The following is a 16,809-nucleotide window of genomic DNA, read 5'->3' as shown; positions in this document are numbered from 1 at the left end:
ACACTGCACAGCATGCTGGACCTCCAGCAGAGAGCAGCCACAGAGCTGCTGTGGATCAGTGTGACGGACAGTGAAGTAACATCTTGTGTTTGACTTCACTGTTATGTTGTGCATGGTGGATTTCACATTGAAAGTTACGGTAACATGAAGCAAAAGGTCTTGTTTTGTCCATGTCGTCATCGGTAATGATGACCTTATCCTGTCCAGTGACACCTCCACAGTCCCTCACAGCCATTCCTGTCCACCAATCACATCCTTTGGTTGGCTTGAGGATGAGGAGGAAGATGAAGAGGCCGATTTATCAGCCCATGACGCTCAAAGGTAACATTCAGCTCTTTCATCCCTGACTTTGACTGCTTCTTTATATTTTGGACTTCTGCACATCCTCAGCTCCGGTTGCTGTAAGAGCAGGGGTCGTCCGTTTGCTGTTAGAGGTGGAGATGCTGTGCTCACAGGTGCAGGTGCTGCTGGTGGCTTTGTTCTCTTCCTTGGTGGTGGTGCAGTTGAGCGCTGCTCCCCAAAGAGACATGCTGACAGCAGAACTCACAAATGACAAGGTAAGTCCCTCATATTGTATATTTCATACTGCAAAGATTTAAGAAACTACAAGGAGTAAAAATATGTTTAGCTGCTGTTTTTTATGGGGAACAGCTTTAAATTTGTGGGAGGTGCTTTTTTCAGCTCCTTCTGTGTCTGCCCTCTTTTAGGATCTCACTGACTTGCTCCTGCTTAAGTTTATGTCTGAACTGATGGCAGCGAGAGGAGAACAGACCCTTCCTGAGCTGGAGGAAGAGGAGCTGGGAGTCAGGGAGGAGATGATGCGGCGAAACCTTCCGCTCTCCCATAGAGAGCGCAAAGCAGGCTGCCGCAACTTCTTCTGGAAGACTTTCACCTCATGTTAACACAAAATAAGAGCTGTTTAAGACTATTTTTGGTTTTAACGCTAATTTTCAAGGACAAGTTAATCCATGCTTAGTGGATTTCATGTTTTCAGATTGGCAGGGATGGACACAGTGTCTAAAATAAAATGATCTGATTTAAAAGTTTATTTGTTGGGCTAAACCTTGATTTTTTTATTTGTGTCCTAAAGGAGCATTGCACTCCATAGCTCCAGCTTTAATGGAGACTTTTTACTAAAATGTGTGGTCTCAATTTATTTTTTCTGACTTTAGAAACAAGAAAAGTATTTAGGTTAATTGATGTTAGTCATATTTTATACACCCCCTGGTGATTGTGTGGATTTTATCATTATGAACATGAGAGATTTGTAAAAAGTGACAAACACTGATGAACCTGGTGACATTTTACTAATATTTCACTACAACCTGCATTAGGAAAAAAAAAAAACAAACAACTTCTGTAACTGCCGTTTCTACTTCAACAACGTGTTTATTGGGTACATAATGGTCTCATTCTACTTAGTTTAACGTGTGCTGCAGTACCATGGGGTTGATCTACAATTCACAGCATTTCAAAATGAACATACAGTAAAGATAAAGGGAGTTGCCGCACCTCAGGTTGTTAAAGTGACACATCTGCACAGAAATAAATGATTACCCTGATGATACAAAAGCTCATTAATTCTAGTATATACATTATGAGATTTTACTGCGATGTGCTGTCACAACTTAAGCAGAATTTACAGACAAACCCAGTTTCCACGATATTGAGTAACATCCTTGAGGTAAGGCTTTCAAATTTCTAGCCCTTTAAGGTTACACGTACGCATGATCAGGAACGGAAAGACAGAGGTTAAACCATAACTAATATTGTAGCTCCAAAGTCTCAAAGAATATGACAACTTGGCCCACACAAGTGCAAGGATGAGCAAAAATAAACGCCACATGAGAAGAGTTATAAACCTAGATAACTCGATTTTAAGGGGAAAACACCACTGCATGAAATTCATCATTCATTTTTAATGCAAAGAAAAACCTGTAAAAGTATTTGTCAAGTAGATTTATTGGCCAATCTACTTTTAAGCTGAGTTTAATTATAGTGTTGTATTTTCCCCATGTACAAACTCTTCACATGAGGCTCAAGCTTCACACAGGAGGATGTTTTCAAGCCCAAGAGACAAACACCCTGTTGTCCTTTAAACTGAAGAAAGTGTTTGACTTCATTGCACCATCATCTTCAGTAACAGTCAAGTATTAACAAATGACAAATATAAAATCAAAACCAAAGCAAGATTGTGTGCTGTAGACATTCAAAAATCTTATTCTGGATAGTTAGAAAATTGCAACAATTGCAATTATGACCCTTGCTGTGTCAACTAAATAACATATTGTAACATTTGAGTCTTAGATATTAGCGTTCAGTAAAAGCTAAACAAGAAAAACATGGATTGTAAAGTTACTACACATTCCTTTTGTCTACATTTCTCATTCTATGAGGCTACGTCACTGCACTAAAGGCTACACGCTGTCCAAACAGCTTGTCGAATGAAATCAGCCTCTTATGTACAGTCACTATTGTTGTTGCTTTATGTGCTTTTAATATTTGTTCTGAGGCTGTTCTGCACTTTGATGCTTAATGTGCTTAAAGTGTACAGCCCCATTATTTATCCTCATCATCATAATTCATCAGCATTTATGTTGCTCCTCTTCAAAAACCCTCATTTTCAGGTGTAACACTGTAATATCCATGTGACTTTCACTGTCTGTAACAGTGACAGTCCAAGTGATGATAGTGTGTTGCTGATCAGTATCGGTGTGATTAAATGTTACGTAGAGCCCAAGCTGCCTGCAGGTCAGGCCACTGTCATAATATTACTGAACTAAACATGAAAAGTGTCATAGCTGGGCACCAAAAAAAAAGAAACAAACAAAAACCAAAAAACAAAGAAAATGTATCAGGATCATCTGAATGAAAGAAACTAGTGAAGTGATTGTTCCATCACAACCTTTTTCTTTGAATCAGTAAGAGAAAGAAAAAAAATGCTCCCATGTAAATGAAATTGCAGCTGCAGACCAACAGGGGGAACTACAGCTATGTGTTTTCACTTCATGATCAAAGCGACTAGAGAAAGAAGAAAAAGCATTTAACAGAACAAAGCTGGCGTATATCCTGTCAGTGCTGTCAATCATGTGTATTAGTCTGAGTGTGCATGGATGAAATGGAGAGGACGTGTAGGAGGGCTGTTAGCAGTCGGTGGAGATTTTGGCTGAGAGGTCCTGGATACGCCGAGCGCTGCAGCTCTTGCACAAGATGTGACCATCCAGTGGGTAACAGCCTCGACCCTCCCCTTCAGACGACAGCAGGAGACCACATTCCTGATGAACAACAACACTTCAGTCACTTCACATGGACTCGTTTAATCCTTGTCCTTTATTACTCAACTGAAACTGATAACGTGTATATTCAAATTCATATATTCAACGGTTTAACAAACTTCAAAGTATCTAACAAAACAGAGGTTTGAAATTGGCAGGTCCTGATGTTTCTGGAAGTTAACTCACCTCACAGACGTAACAGTTGACATGGAAGCTACGGTCCAGAGCTACTATCCTGACGGTCTCCTCCTGGCCTGGCTCAGGCATGATGGGTTCACTACACACCGAGCAGCGAGGCGCATACTTCCTGTTAGAGTTGACAGGCATCAGGATTTAGTTCAAATAAAGAGCTTCTGAGCATGTGGTGTGTCACTATGTTTGTACCTGTGAAAGTCCTCTATGCAGTGTATCTGAGACGTGGCATCCACAGTGAAGGGCACGCCGTCCAAGCAGCAGTGACAGACCACACATGTGAAACAGCGAGGATGGTAGGCCTTACCCATGGCCCGCAGGATACGGTCCAGGATGGGCTTGGTACACTTTGAACAGCGCTCTAGGGTACTCTAATGACAAAATTAGAAACAGATGGATCAGAGCAAGGCTGCTAAAGACATATAAAACTTCAAAAAGGTTAATACTTTCTACTTACGATGTAACAACTCTCACAGTAACTCTTCTTGTCCAGGGCGTAGAAGGGCTTCCCTCGGAGTCGGGCATGGCAGGTGATACATGTGAAACACTCCACGTGAAATACCTGCTCCATGGCGATACAGCCACTACCGTCACCGACCACGTTGTCACCGCAGCGGGCACAGCGACCTGCAAGAGGAAGATTGACACGTCATCATGAAGTGACAATAGGTGAGGGTGTTTTATTTTTACAATGCTAGCTATGTTTCAGACATAAACACCAGCTTTATACCAAAATAGTCCTCTGCAGGAGGGTGGTTCATATCATACACCAACTTCTTGGTGAGTCGATCCAGCTCCTCCTCAGGCCTTGTTGTTACTACCCCCTGCTGAAAGAAAGACATGCATGATATGTTGCTAGAAAACTAAAAGGTTAGGACAAGAAACTCTTAACTGATAGGCCCCTGTTAACATTTCATTTTCAAATATTTTAAAGAGACTAGACAAGTGAAACTGTGCCCCTACCTTGCTGGACTGATAAGCAGGACTCTGTGCTGACCCTATTGGATTATTTTCCATGCCTCTCTTAGACACTGAAACCTGGCTGACCCTTCCTGCAGACCCTGAGCCACTCCCCTTGTATGCCGCCTCAGAGTGCACCTCCTGAGCTTGTGAACTGGGGTGTGAGGGGTACCAACCCTGCTGACTTGTCTGAGGTGGGGGACGTGAGACGTGCTGGCGAGGAGGGGGTGGGGTGTAGGCCTGTTCTGCCTGCCTCCCTGTCTGTGAGTAGGTGACAGGCTGTGCTGTTTTGACCTGGACGCTGAACCGGGGCCCAGTAGGAGTCGAGGCCGTTGTGTAGGAGGCTGGGACGGGCTGAGGGTAGGGTTTAGGAGATGAAGAGGAGGAGTAGTAGTCGTGCTGGTGTGAGGTGGCGTACTGAGGTGTCTGGTGCTCACTGGGGTAGGGCGGGGCTTGATGGTATTGGCTCTGAGTGGGAGGGGAGTAGCCCGCAGAGGGGCGACCCTGAGGAGGGGCTGTGCTCTGGTGTGCAGGCCTGTACTGATCTCCTGAGAGGTATTTGTTGTAAGGCACATTGTCGTACAGCTGTGGGGAAACAAATAATTAGCAGAATTATGAACTTTGTATATGTATAATTTAATTTATATAAAAGAAAATATTTATGTTGTGTATCGTCATACTTGTGTGCTGGAGTCCTGTGGGTGGCTGTCGAGATCAGCAAGCATACTGGTGAGGGAGTCAATATCAGCATCAATTTTGGAGTGATAGCTCGCTGGCTTTTCAGGACCACGATGCTAATACCAGAAAGGCATAATACAAAAAAAATCTTAGAACATAAGAACATTGTGTTTAATCAAAACACCAAGTTAATTATTTAATGTTGTCATAATTTGCTCAGTACTTCACCCATTCCTTCATAGATTCGTCCAAAAAGCTCAATCTGTTTATTGTCAGGAAAGCTACATGAACTGCACCCACCATCAGCTCATAACTGTCCATGTGGGGGCTCCAGCTGTGCTCTTCTTTAGGACCGTGAGGAGGGGAGTAATACTGGTCGCTGGATGAATGATGAGTGAGTCCACCTGTTGTTTGGAGAACAGTCATTTGAACAAGACTCCTCAGGAACCAACACAGAATTTAACAGCTACTTATTTTTAAAAAGGCGACATGATAAGGCTGGACTCAGACTGGGAAAGACAGTATCCTTTAACAGCATCACATGATCCAACATATTATTAGCAAGTGGCAGATGTTACACTTGTTATTATTGTTGCACTTAAAATATTTAAAAAATATAATAACTTTACAGTTCCCAGACAGAAATCATAATAATGAATTTTCAGAGCACAGTCTATGGCTCTGTATATGGCTCCTCTTTGGTACACCAGGAGTTATAAAAACATCAGGAGGTAGAGCTACAGTTACACATACTGATGCCATGAGGATGTTACTCGACGTGCCAAGATTTTATAGTGCACACAGAAGAAGAATAAATGTACCTAGTGTTACATTTAAAAGTTTATTTCTTCCAAAAGCTCTGTGTGTTATACTTCAGAGATGTGGGTACTCTGGTCTCTATTTGTGCATTTGGTGATGTGATGTATATTGTGTATGAGGTTAAAGTCTAAAAAAATCTTTCTATAATATGCACACCATATTAAATACAACTGTCTGAAACAAATTGTTAGTAGGATTTACATGTCCTAGACCATACTTTTCGTAGAAACTGCCCTAGTTCCTGACTAGTATGAGACTAGAGTCATGGTCTTACCTGTGGGTCCCGCAGTCAAGTACCTGTTGGCCATTCCTCCTCCTCCTCCATTCTGGTCATAGGGGCCATATTTTGACCGAAAGTCAGATGGACCCTTCTTGTTGGGGACGCGGTAGATTGCTGACCCGGCAGAGTGGGACATCTGGGAGACAGTGCGCTCTGGGCTATCCAGAGACCTTGGTGGCAGCCAGGTGGGACCGGACATGGCACGCTCCTGAAAAGAAAAAGTAAGGACAATGTTTATGCCATGTTCTTCAAACAATAAAATGTACTTTGTGATACAACTGCTGCATGCCCTGAATGTTGTAATAGCAAAACGGATTCTGAAATGGAAATCAATGGCACACAAAGCTGAGCCTTTGCTTCACATGATAACAGTTCCTTCACATGATAACAGTGATAATGATGTTTTCTGCTTTCAGCCATAATTTGCATGAATGCAGCTGCTGGTGTTGAGTGTATTTATGTAACCATTGGAAACTAAGGGATGCTTCAGACTTTGTTTCCTATGGCAACAGAAACACACAGATTGAACAATAGGCTTCTACTTGAGGAGCAGGAAGACAGCAGCCGCTCAGAAAGGATTGGGGATTTCCAGCAGTCTCGCACATTGCCCCAAACACGTGTGACTCTGTTTTTGTGTGCTTTGAGACACAAACACGAAAAAAAATCTCCAGCACACACGTACACACACTTACATACAGGCACACAAGCAGGTGCAAATCTATGGCTATCCTTTGCCTGTTATCCTCCACAATGGTTATTGTCTTTGGGTGTTTACACACCAGTATTATTGATTTCCACTTAGAGCGGAGACCAAAACAAGACAGGAAATGTTGTGCAATGATAGGTTGTATCCCTGTATGTCTATATCCATGTGAACACCTGGCTCATAACAATATATTATGAGTTCTCTGTGGAATAATGAACACTGGAACACACAGCTGAGCTGCACCTGAGGGCCTTAGGGTCTTATTTTTAGGGAAAACATTTCAACTAAAAAACATCAGAATACCTCACAAACATTGTTTCACAACTGTAAACAAACGGCAGACATTACCAAATGCATATCTTCTTAAACTGTATACTATTTGGGTTCCACTAAGTTTTTCACTTTGCTCTCAGAGAGCATCTGTCAGTACAAGAACATGAATGACTTACTATAACTATTAACTGAGTCATGGGTAAGACACCAGACACTAATGAATCAAGCTTATTCATACTATTTTGACCCTTTTAAAAACCCAGACACACACCCAGTTGAACTGCAAGCACAAAGACAAGCTGTGGTGAATCAGTATTGTCTGAATGGAGAAATTAATAGTCCCCTCAGACTGACTGTATGTGGGTCGTGTGTCTGTCATAAGTCCATGATGGTAAGAGGATTATAATGATGGATGAGAGGATAATGTGGCTGTGAAGAATACAATAGCTAGACACTGAATTTAAGCCCTTTGCTTTGTTTATTCTTTTATTTTTTCTATTCATGGGGTTGTTGTAGATACCATGAAACTATGCAGGGTCAGCATGGACTTAACTGATGTTACACCCTGACCACATGAAGGAAAGAGCGACCACCACCTCTACTGCTGCTGTCACCCTGATTAATGACCCTGTCTGAACCAGGATGAGCACACACTCAAATCAGTGGATGGCTGGGCCATCAAATTAATCTCAGCGATTTTACGGCTCTGTAGTTGAAAGCCAATTGTGTGACTTTATGTTATTTAAAACACAAGCCTCATGTACTTGTCCGTATTCGCTGGGCTGTAATGCTGAATGCAAAGGAGGCCCCGCAGCTCATGAAATGTCAAAGTTGACAGGGAGAGGAGTCAAGCAAGAACAAACATAAAGGATATCCGGTGTTTTTAAAACTCAAAATAAAACGTTTCTAAAAATAATAACAATAATAATAATAAAAACTTATTTATAAATTATTCAAGCAATTTCTATATAATCTTCTACCTGGTAGAAAATGCAAACTCAGTATTTTATTTAACCGTATTTAGCATTACAAATTGTTATTCCGCACCACTTAGGCTATTATGCTTTTATTTTGAAGGGAAGGGTTCTGGTTAGCTCAGGTTTAACACAGGGTAGCTTAATGTGACGATTTATGCTATAAAATTTTCACAAAATAGCAGCTAATAATATTAGATTGTAATATTATAATATTAGCTTTTATCCTAGTTACATTAGTAATATAGTTAGGAAATAATTTTAGACAGTATCAGCCTAATGTAGTTTAGGATTTCCTACCTTGTAAAGCAAATTGCCTTTAAAGTGACTCTCTTGTTTCCTTCGGTCTCATCTACGAATCAAATTGGTGAATTCACAGACACATTAAAAGCAAATTAGTGACATTTTAAAGGTAAAATTAGCAGCAACATTTGTGCCTCGTATGAATAAACAGACTAAGTGCCGAGTTGTTCGTCCTTTGTGTGTAAAACATACCACTGAAGTGCTCCAGTAAACCATGATAAGGAATAATTTGCAATAATTAACTTTAATAACAGCCTTGTTTACTTGTTTGCCAGCCTGTTTTCAACTCGAGAAAACCCCGTGCTCTACCTCCAGGCTAACTTCAACACAAGCGAAGAGAAAACAATGAAATAACGGAGACCTAGCCTGAACCGAGCCACACAAACACGCCCTAGCCTGCGTTTAAATGTCCAGATGTCTGTGAAAGATGTCCCTGAGATAACTTTCTTTGAGCTTTAGCTCGGTAACCTACCGTGTCACGGACCCCGAGGCCTTTAGCAGCGGCAGCTCCGGCTCCTCACTGCATTCCCGACGTGTGACGTACTGCTCTGTGCGTGCGTGCGTGCGTGCATGCGTGCATTCGTAGGTGCGTGTGCGTGCCCGTGTGTGGAGAAGGGACCTAAAAAGGACATTTTTTTTACAATGGTTGGACTGACTTTTACAAACAAATAAACCGCTTGTCAGCAGCAGTAAATATGGAGGTTAAGTAGTTGCTTCATTATTTTGTGCTTCATAAGATTTGTGTCAACTGTCTCTTCCCACCTTCTGTCCTCTTCTTCCTCCCACTCAATCCATCATCATGTCAAAGGTTTGCTGCTTTTACATCATCTCCAAAGGAAGTGTTTTATAACTTTACTATTTTTTTTTTCATTCCCCAATGTATCCCCGCCAATAAATGGACAAACAACCGGGGCTGCTGCCTGGGATATCCCCGCTTCCTCCTCCTGCTCCTCCTTCCAGCAGCTCTGCACTGTTTGTCCTTATATGTCCACAGGGCTCTGTAGCCACAGGAAGAGGCAGTTTAAGTAGCTCCATTATTGTTGTAAGAGGCCTCAACACTTTGGCACCAACTGGAGGATCTAAAGCCAAAGCATGGCTTCAATCCACACGTTATCAGATAAACAATTTAATTCTGTCCAGGCAACCAGGAAACCACAAAACACGGGGAATCCCTGCCTGCTCGGTTTAATACCCAGTGACAGCAGTTAAGTAGAAAATGTTACTTGTATATGAAATGCCACAGAAATTATGCTTCATTCATCAGTCTTGAGTTTGATGGGAAAAAGTACCAGCTCTGCATTTTATCACAAACAGGGCCAGTGGGTCGCTGATGTGCGCTGACAGATGGGGTAAGATGAAGGAAGTCACTATGAGCGTTGCCCAGCCTTGCCAATGGGATAGACTCAATGGCTTCCGCCCATTGGTGAACCTGGTTAGTAATGTTCTCACTTTTCCTCAGCCGCCCCCCCTCATCCGTTTATCTCACAATGCCTGGAAGTAGCCGAGACCTACATCTCCCTCTCTGTTTTCTCAATCGTTGTTTTCCTTTGTGGCTTTTCCTTTTTTTTTTTTTTGTTCTTTTAACAAAGCACACAATTGATCCAACCTCCATCCAAACAAATAAAAGCACCAGGGCACGCACACACTCTACACCCCCTGCAAACACTTTACTTCCGATTCACATTTTCAGTGGATTTATATCCAAACATGGTCATGTGTCCGATTTTTATTTCACAGTTGACTCATTTGCTTTTCAGAAAAGTTGTTGTTGTTATCTACTGTTTTAAAAATACATTTTGCTATTTGAGAAGCACAAAATTAAACAATAGCCAGCAGTTATATCTAGATAATGCATTTTTCATTTGCAACCCATTTGTGCATTGTCTCCTAGTTTACTATATGTAAACACCTAAAATATCTATAAAGAAAATCATAAGTTATTATAAGTGCTACTACATACAGTATTCAGGTTGCAGCTCAAAGTCAGACAAGAAATTCCATATTTTTTTATACAGTATAAAATGCAGTATTCAATCTTTAATGAAAATCCAAATATTTTTTTCTTAACTAATCAATTGACGACTTGGATCATCATGCAATCATCCCAGCATTTTGGCCAAGCAGCACATATCTCCCTCTAGTTAACCTTGAAGATCTCTCCCCTTGTTCTCCAAGGTTCCTTTCTGTGAAATACTTCGATGTGAGGGGAAATGCAGTTCATAGTTCACTTTTGTCGTACCTCAATTAACTGTCCTGTGCCTGGTTCTCTGTGAACCCAGGGCTACACTCAGGATGAGGTAACTTTCCGCTTGTTTTTTAGATATTTGTGACCTCTGAGCCTTTATCCCCTTGCTCCATTTGCCCCCTCCATCTCCATTTCTCCTCCCTTGTCTCTTGCCTGCTTTATTATTGGCGGATGTCCTGCACAGGCGTTTTCATCCATGTCTCAGAGCAGCTTTGCAGGATGCATTCAAAAGTGTGTGTATGTGTGTGTCTGTGTGTGTGTGTATGTGTGTGTGTGTGTGTGTGTGTGTGTGGGTGTGTGTGTGGGTGTGTGGCTGTGTAGGGCAGTTCCTGCACATCTGTCAGCTTCATTTCGCTCCACCAGGGCGGGGTAAAAGTTGTTTTTCAGCATCAGAAGAGGTTGTCTTCCATCTAGCATGACCAGTTTCTTGCATCCTAATAACACAATGCTTCTGCTTTCAGGCAGCGAGCCAGGGTCTTCCGGACACTGTTGTGAAGCATCAATCCCTGTTTACCTGAACTAGTCAACTCAGCAATGACACAGCTTCTTTTTGAAGTCCATAGCCTCTTCTATCTAAACAACATCCTGACAATACATGAGAAATAACGCACCACATTTTGAGTGAAACTGGGAATAATAAAAAATAAAACTCCCTTGATAAAGCACAATGTCAGTGAGTGCTTAGCTTGTTTATCCAGAAACAAACTGATCTTCCAGCTTCCTCTCAGGCAGCTTCCTCTGTCCTGGACAGAGGTGAAGTGTCGGAAAGCGTTGGTGGGGAAGGCTGATGTGCAGCGCCTTACCTCTGGATAGCCAGGCACGTACCACATCTCCCCAAGGGTCTTTATATATATATTTTCAACGTGGCACATAAACACACTGTGCTTTCCTGCCATTACTTTGCTCAGAGCTATGGGGGTTTAGAAAAACTAATAGCCCACTAAAAATACTAGTAGCCAGGGGGCCTGGGCCAGGGCTTTTCCTGCGCTGCTTCCACTGTATGCGTGGGCCATTGAGGAAAGAGGAAACGAGCATCTCTGGTAGTATGGGGGTTTCCTGCACGACATTATAAAGAGTTCCCTCCCTTCAGCCTCCTCTCACTGTGTTACTCAGAGCCGGTGGAGGCGGTGGGTGATCCCCTGCTCCACGTCTTTGATTGGAGACTGAACGCTGAGCCAAAGGGTTTGACATCCGTGTGGCACACGTTAGTTCTCGTCCCTGCTGGTCGGGGTGAGTCGGAAAATGGTTTTCTCTTTATATTCTTATAGGCTGTCAGATAACTGCATACTTGGATTGATTTGTTGACGATGGTTTTGATGATTTCTTGAACTAGTTAACTATCACCTATAGGGCAGATTTTGTGAGGATGTCAGTGCCTGTTGGTTTAATGCTGTTAGTACTTTAAAGTGACTGTAGGATTTCACAATGGTTGTGTTTTATACTTCATTAGCCGTCTTATTGAGCTGCATTTTGCATCATTCCTGGTATCTGGTAGAATATGAATCGTCAAACTTAAGTATTAACACTAAAGATAAAGTGGGTTAAGTGGAAGTTTCTTTTTGTTCCTGATGTAGGTACGAGTAGGGAGCTGGTCTCACCTAACAGATGTGTCTGGGACACTCCAAACTATTTATTCTATAAACTACACACAGGTAGGTCATTATTTATGCATCATAATGTTAAGAAAGCCTAAAAATCTGTTCAATTTTTAAACACTGACATTTTCACTGCACTGGGAGTAATTCAGATGATGCACATTATTTTACATTTGACTTATAATGTGTTTTGTACAGACACAAATGAGCATGATGGAAGTGTTGGAAGGATACAGGGTTAACAGAGGGCAGGAGATGAGGGCTGAGGGATACGTGAAGGAATTCACACGCCACTCCAACGATGTGCTGCTCAACCTGAATGAGCTGAGGCACCGAAACATCCTCACTGACACCACCCTGGTTGTTGGCAATGTGCACCTACGGGCGCACTGTGCTGTGCTTGTGGCTTGCAGGTTGGTGTGTTTTTGAGTCATGCATGAGTCTTTGGGTGTTCTCTGACTGTTCAGAGTTGTAGTTGTTGTCAGTTGCTGTTTTTCCAGTCCTTTCCCATCATTGCAATCTCATTTCCTTTAAAACCACTGCAGTATATTCTGATTAATGCTTATATCAACTATATTTCTGTTTTGCCCTTTTCTCTCTCAGTGGGTTCTTCTACTCGCTGTACTCCCGCCGTGTGTTGCTCCAGGAGCGTGGCGGCAGTGGGGCGCAGCTCGTGACCGTGTCTCTCCCCAGCAGCTTGGACCCATCCAGTGTCTCCCTGCTGCTCGACTTCATGTACACCTCCCGCCTCCCCCTGACGCCTAGCATTGTGCCCGGGGTGCTCGCTGTTGCAACCTACCTGCAGATGGACCATGTGGCCGATACCTGCAGGGACTTCATGCAGCTGCACTGGTGAGAACATCTGCTGTCCTGGCCAGGACAGATTTAATGTAGGAGATGTTAGTATGCACAATGCAGTGACACATACTCTGCTGAAAAAAAAAAATCTATCCAGCAACTTCAGGGGTTGACAATTTTATTCTTTTTCAGTAGGGAGAATATGAGTGCAAGACACCCACAATTGGAGCTGGACTCCAGGGTGCCTGTATCCTCTGTGGCCCGCAGAGGAGGGGATCTGCCACATTCAGGACCCCAGCAACTATTGCCAGCAGCTGGGGCAAGAAGGTAAGGGCTGACAAAACTGTGCAGATATGAATGTGTTTTAGTTTAGGTCCACGTATTAAATCGATCTAGAGACTATTAATATGTGGGAGAAAATGTTTATAGACTGCCACAAATGTATCTACTGGGGGTTTGTGTGTCTTTGTCTCCTGACAAGTTTAGCTCATTACAGAACTTCCTTTACTTCCTTTGTTTCTCCTGCAGGGTCCCAGCAGAGGGTGGGGGCTCTCTCAGACCAGGGGATTTCCCATCTGGGTCAAAGGACCTAAAAGCAGAGCCCAAGTCGCCCCTCACGGACACTCCGACCCCGTCTCCAGACAGCCCCGCCCGCTCCAGCTGCCAACCAAGCTCTCCAGCTGAGTCCAACACCTGTAACAAAAACCTGGTGGTAAGTTTCAAGAAAATTAGGAATATTTTTCTTCAACATGTGGTTAATTTTCACACAGAAAACTACCACTAAGGAACCTTTAGAATGTGATTGTGTCACTGAAGCTTTTCTTAATTGACTGTTTTGTTTGTTTTTCCAGGGTGAAACCAAAGGCACACCAGACCCAAAGGCCTGCAACTGGAAAAAATACAAGTACATTGTCCTCAACCCTTTCTGTGAAGCCACCACCGTGAAGGAAGAGGAGATGGAGGAGCCCCAAAGCCAAGCATCGCCCACTGTGGAAAGGATGAGCTTGACACCCAAAACACCAACAGAGGCGTGGTCTGGAGAAGTGCCTGGTCAGATTAATAGGTATGAGGCTCCTATAAACTGGAATAATGGGGATTATGAGCCAAGAAGAATAAAACAAGATCTCTGTTTGCAAATCTAAATTCACAAACCTCTCTCCATCAGACAGGTGCAGGCCTCCTGCTACGAGGATTCTGGCCGAGCCCCTCCCCTCGGGCCACCTCCCTCTGTAGAGCACCCAACAGTGCCTCCCCCTCACAAGGAGGAAACAGGTATGAGCCACATGCCTGCCACGCTACAGAAATGTTGCTTTTAAACACAATACACCACAAATATTTTCAGTCTTTCAAGCTAATTATTTTAAGATGTATCTACTTTTTTCAGTCTCACCTTGCACCATTTTCCCAAAACTGTGCCCTGTTGATTCAGAAACAGCTCGTCACAACCAAAATGCATCGAAGCGTGAGAATTACTACGTGCCCTACTGTTATTCTGGCAACCTTCAAGGAACCAAGACCATCTGCTCAGGTGAGGTGTAAAAGAATCTCTCCTACTCTGCTTTTGTTTAAAAAATGAGGACACAATCAGTGACAGTGACCTTTGACCAGCAGGAGACAAGCCTTATCGCTGTAATGTTTGTGGCGCTCAGTTCAATCGACCAGCTAACCTGAAGACTCACTCTCGCATCCACTCTGGAGAGAAACCATATCGTTGTGACACCTGTGGTGCTCGCTTTGTTCAGGTGGGGTCCAACTCTGTGTGTGTGTCCAAGGGCTGAGGCGAACAACATTTTTGGTTTGTAATATTTGTCACACTTCTAAACCTGTTTCTGTGGTCTATGCTGGTCCAGGTTGCCCACCTCAGGGCCCATGTTCTGATCCATACAGGGGAGAAGCCTTACCCCTGCCACACCTGTGGCACTCGCTTCCGCCACCTGCAGACCCTGAAGAGTCATCTGCGTATTCACACTGGAGAGAAGCCCTACACTGTGAGTCAGAAACACACATTATCTGTTTGACATCATCCAATAAAAACACCACTTGCGTGCACAGGATACACTCACTCGTGTTCCTGCTGTCTAATCTGTTCACTGCTTGTTCTTCAGTGTGAGAAGTGCGATCTACACTTCCGCCACAAGAGCCAGCTGCGTCTCCACCTGCGCCAGAAACACGGGGCTGTTACTAACACCAAGATCCGCTACAAGGTCCTGACCGAGCCCTACCAGCCCCTCCTGCAGGCCTGCTGAAGAAGATTTTGAATTGTTGGACTAAAACCTTTCAGGAAATGCGAGGTTCAGTCATTTTACATTAGTACATTTTAACAGACTGTTAGGTGACTAGCTTGGGGATCATGTGGAAGGGTAAAATGGATTACATTTGGAGAAAGAGATTTGCAAATAACTTTAAACATGTTGTTGGACGAGGTTTGGAGCTTGGAGGTTATGTACCAGTTTTAAACATTGTTAATATGAGACTCATAGGTTAATTAGGAATCCTGGGCTGATTTTCTGAGATGGAGATGAAAAGGTGTTTTTGATGGTTTGTGAAGGGACAGAAAGACAGAAAGAAGGGAGCAAGATATGGGAATAAAGACAGTAGTAATACTTGTGTTTACACTGAAGTTTGACTTATGTGCATGTGAACTGTCCGAAAGAAACATAAAGAAAGTTGTATGAATGAGAAGGTGATGACGTTTGGAGTTTTGGGACTAAATTAAAACAGGTTTTAAGCCTGGAGAAGCACTTAGCCAGTGTTAATATTCTAAGTTGTTATGTGTATTTAACTCAGATTTACCTTAGCCTTAAGGCCTGGGGCCTGTGTCTTCATACACAATTAATTCTGCTTTTATAGTCCGAGCAGGCAAAGGACTTACTATAGTTGTCTTTGAATGAATTTAAAGCACAGAAATGAAATTGTGTTGTCTGTATGACATGAGTGTTTTGAATAAGACACCTGTAAGCAATTGGATAATTAATAATGTTAAATCTGTATGTGTATGAGTTCATTTGCTGGACAAACATGGTTTTGTACAAGTTAAATTAAAGAATTTTATATCAATTGGACTTCTTGTGTTTGGTGTCTCTTTATTTGACATATGAAATGTTATATACTGTGGGAACGTTGATACAAAGATATATAAACTCTGTTCTCTCTGCCATGATTCCCTCCTTTAGGCTTTCTCCTCCCTAAACTTCCTTCCTCTCATTAACACACTCGTTTTACCCATGAATCACAGCTTCTGTCCCGCCAGGTTTTTAGGTTTGTTTGGTTTTTTTTTTTTTTTTTTGGTGTGTGGCGTGGAGACAATGAAGCCAAGGGCACCTGTTTCCTCCTGGGTCCTAGTAGTCAGTGCACACACTACCAGCCGCAAACACACGTGTGAGCTAACTGGTGCTTCCTGAAGGAGGGTGCGGGGGGGGGGGGGGGGGGGGGGGATGCGGAGGGGCTGCAGACTCCTGTTGAACTCTCCCACCCTCTGTCGACCCCGCTTCCAGGTCACCCATGAGTTGTGGCTAATGGGGCTTATTGTCCACGCTCAGCGGACAAAAGTTGGAAGTTTCAGGGGACTTTCCTGCCTCCAGATCCCTCCTCTAGTGAGAGAAAATATTAAACCTGTGACATGTTTTGTTCCCTTTCATCAATTTATGGCCCATTTGTGACCCTGTTAGGCCCAAGACCCCCCCCCCCACACACACATTCACAAAACAGCTC

At 43.1% G+C, this 16,809-nt stretch overlaps 3 protein-coding genes across 6 annotated transcripts; 2 read left to right on the top strand and 1 right to left on the bottom strand.

Annotated features, from left to right (window-relative positions):
- The first annotated feature begins 440 nt into the window (after window positions 1-440).
- sst5 (somatostatin 5) lies at window positions 441-902 on the top strand. The gene is made up of 2 exons (XM_026314988.1): window positions 441-557; window positions 708-902. Exons 1-2 carry the CDS (start codon window positions 441-443, stop codon window positions 900-902), a joined length of 312 nt encoding a protein of 103 aa, XP_026170773.1.
- Window positions 903-1,369: 467 nt separating this feature from the next.
- Window positions 1,370-9,045, bottom strand: trip6 (thyroid hormone receptor interactor 6). Of its 3 annotated transcripts, none has more exons than XM_026314890.1 (10): window positions 8,933-9,045; window positions 6,199-6,412; window positions 5,406-5,509; window positions 5,108-5,221; window positions 4,431-5,012; window positions 4,198-4,294; window positions 3,925-4,094; window positions 3,660-3,838; window positions 3,462-3,582; window positions 1,370-3,275 (listed from the first exon to the last, which is right to left on the bottom strand). In XM_026314890.1, exons 2-10 carry the CDS (start codon window positions 6,401-6,403, stop codon window positions 3,144-3,146), a joined length of 1,704 nt encoding a protein of 567 aa, XP_026170675.1. In that variant the 5' UTR covers window positions 6,404-6,412; window positions 8,933-9,045; the 3' UTR covers window positions 1,370-3,143. The 3 variants fall into 3 exon arrangements, with proteins under 3 accessions (XP_026170675.1, XP_026170695.1, XP_026170686.1); XM_026314910.1 differs by having other exon boundaries at window positions 4,198-4,291; XM_026314901.1 differs by lacking the exon at window positions 8,933-9,045 and adding an exon at window positions 8,458-8,514.
- Window positions 9,046-9,516: 471 nt separating this feature from the next.
- bcl6b (BCL6B transcription repressor) lies at window positions 9,517-16,160 on the top strand. 2 transcript variants are annotated; one of them, XM_026314933.2, is made up of 13 exons: window positions 9,517-9,892; window positions 11,819-11,935; window positions 12,280-12,357; window positions 12,499-12,713; window positions 12,904-13,152; window positions 13,291-13,425; window positions 13,627-13,810; window positions 13,950-14,161; window positions 14,264-14,370; window positions 14,528-14,626; window positions 14,710-14,840; window positions 14,949-15,086; window positions 15,204-16,160. In XM_026314933.2, exons 4-13 carry the CDS (start codon window positions 12,505-12,507, stop codon window positions 15,342-15,344), a joined length of 1,605 nt encoding a protein of 534 aa, XP_026170718.1. In that variant the 5' UTR covers window positions 9,517-9,892; window positions 11,819-11,935; window positions 12,280-12,357; window positions 12,499-12,504; the 3' UTR covers window positions 15,345-16,160. The 2 variants fall into 2 exon arrangements, with proteins under 2 accessions (XP_026170718.1, XP_026170709.1); XM_026314924.1 differs by having other exon boundaries at window positions 14,483-14,626.
- Window positions 16,161-16,809: the final 649 nt, after the last annotated feature.

Source organism: Mastacembelus armatus, chromosome 18, assembly GCF_900324485.2.
Source record: "Mastacembelus armatus chromosome 18, fMasArm1.2, whole genome shotgun sequence".
NCBI lineage: Eukaryota > Metazoa > Chordata > Actinopteri > Synbranchiformes > Mastacembelidae > Mastacembelus > Mastacembelus armatus.
Note: the sequence above shows the minus strand (reverse complement) of the source record. Positions and strands in the feature narration are given on the sequence as shown.

Bases quoted from the DNA above. Each gene is read 5' to 3' on its own strand.
- bcl6b (XM_026314924.1), top strand. From the start codon at position 12,505: ATGAGCATGATGGAAGTGTTGGAAGGATACAGGGTTAACAGAGGGCAG. The intron at 12,714-12,903 runs GTTGGTGTGTTT...TTTCTCTCTCAG, and splicing joins GCTGTGCTTGTGGCTTGCAG to TGGGTTCTTCTACTCGCTGT. The intron at 14,162-14,263 runs GTATGAGGCTCC...TCTCTCCATCAG, and splicing joins GTGCCTGGTCAGATTAATAG to ACAGGTGCAGGCCTCCTGCT.
- trip6 (XM_026314890.1), bottom strand. From the start codon at position 6,403: ATGTCCGGTCCCACCTGGCTGCCACCAAGGTCTCTGGATAGCCCAGAG. The intron at 5,222-5,405 runs GTGGGTGCAGTT...TTCTGGTATTAG, and splicing joins TGGACAGTTATGAGCTGATG to CATCGTGGTCCTGAAAAGCC. The intron at 4,095-4,197 runs GTATAAAGCTGG...TTCCTCTTGCAG, and splicing joins TCCTGCAGAGGACTATTTTG to GTCGCTGTGCCCGCTGCGGT.
- sst5 (XM_026314988.1), top strand. From the start codon at position 441: ATGCTGTGCTCACAGGTGCAGGTGCTGCTGGTGGCTTTGTTCTCTTCC. The intron at 558-707 runs GTAAGTCCCTCA...GCCCTCTTTTAG, and splicing joins CAGAACTCACAAATGACAAG to GATCTCACTGACTTGCTCCT.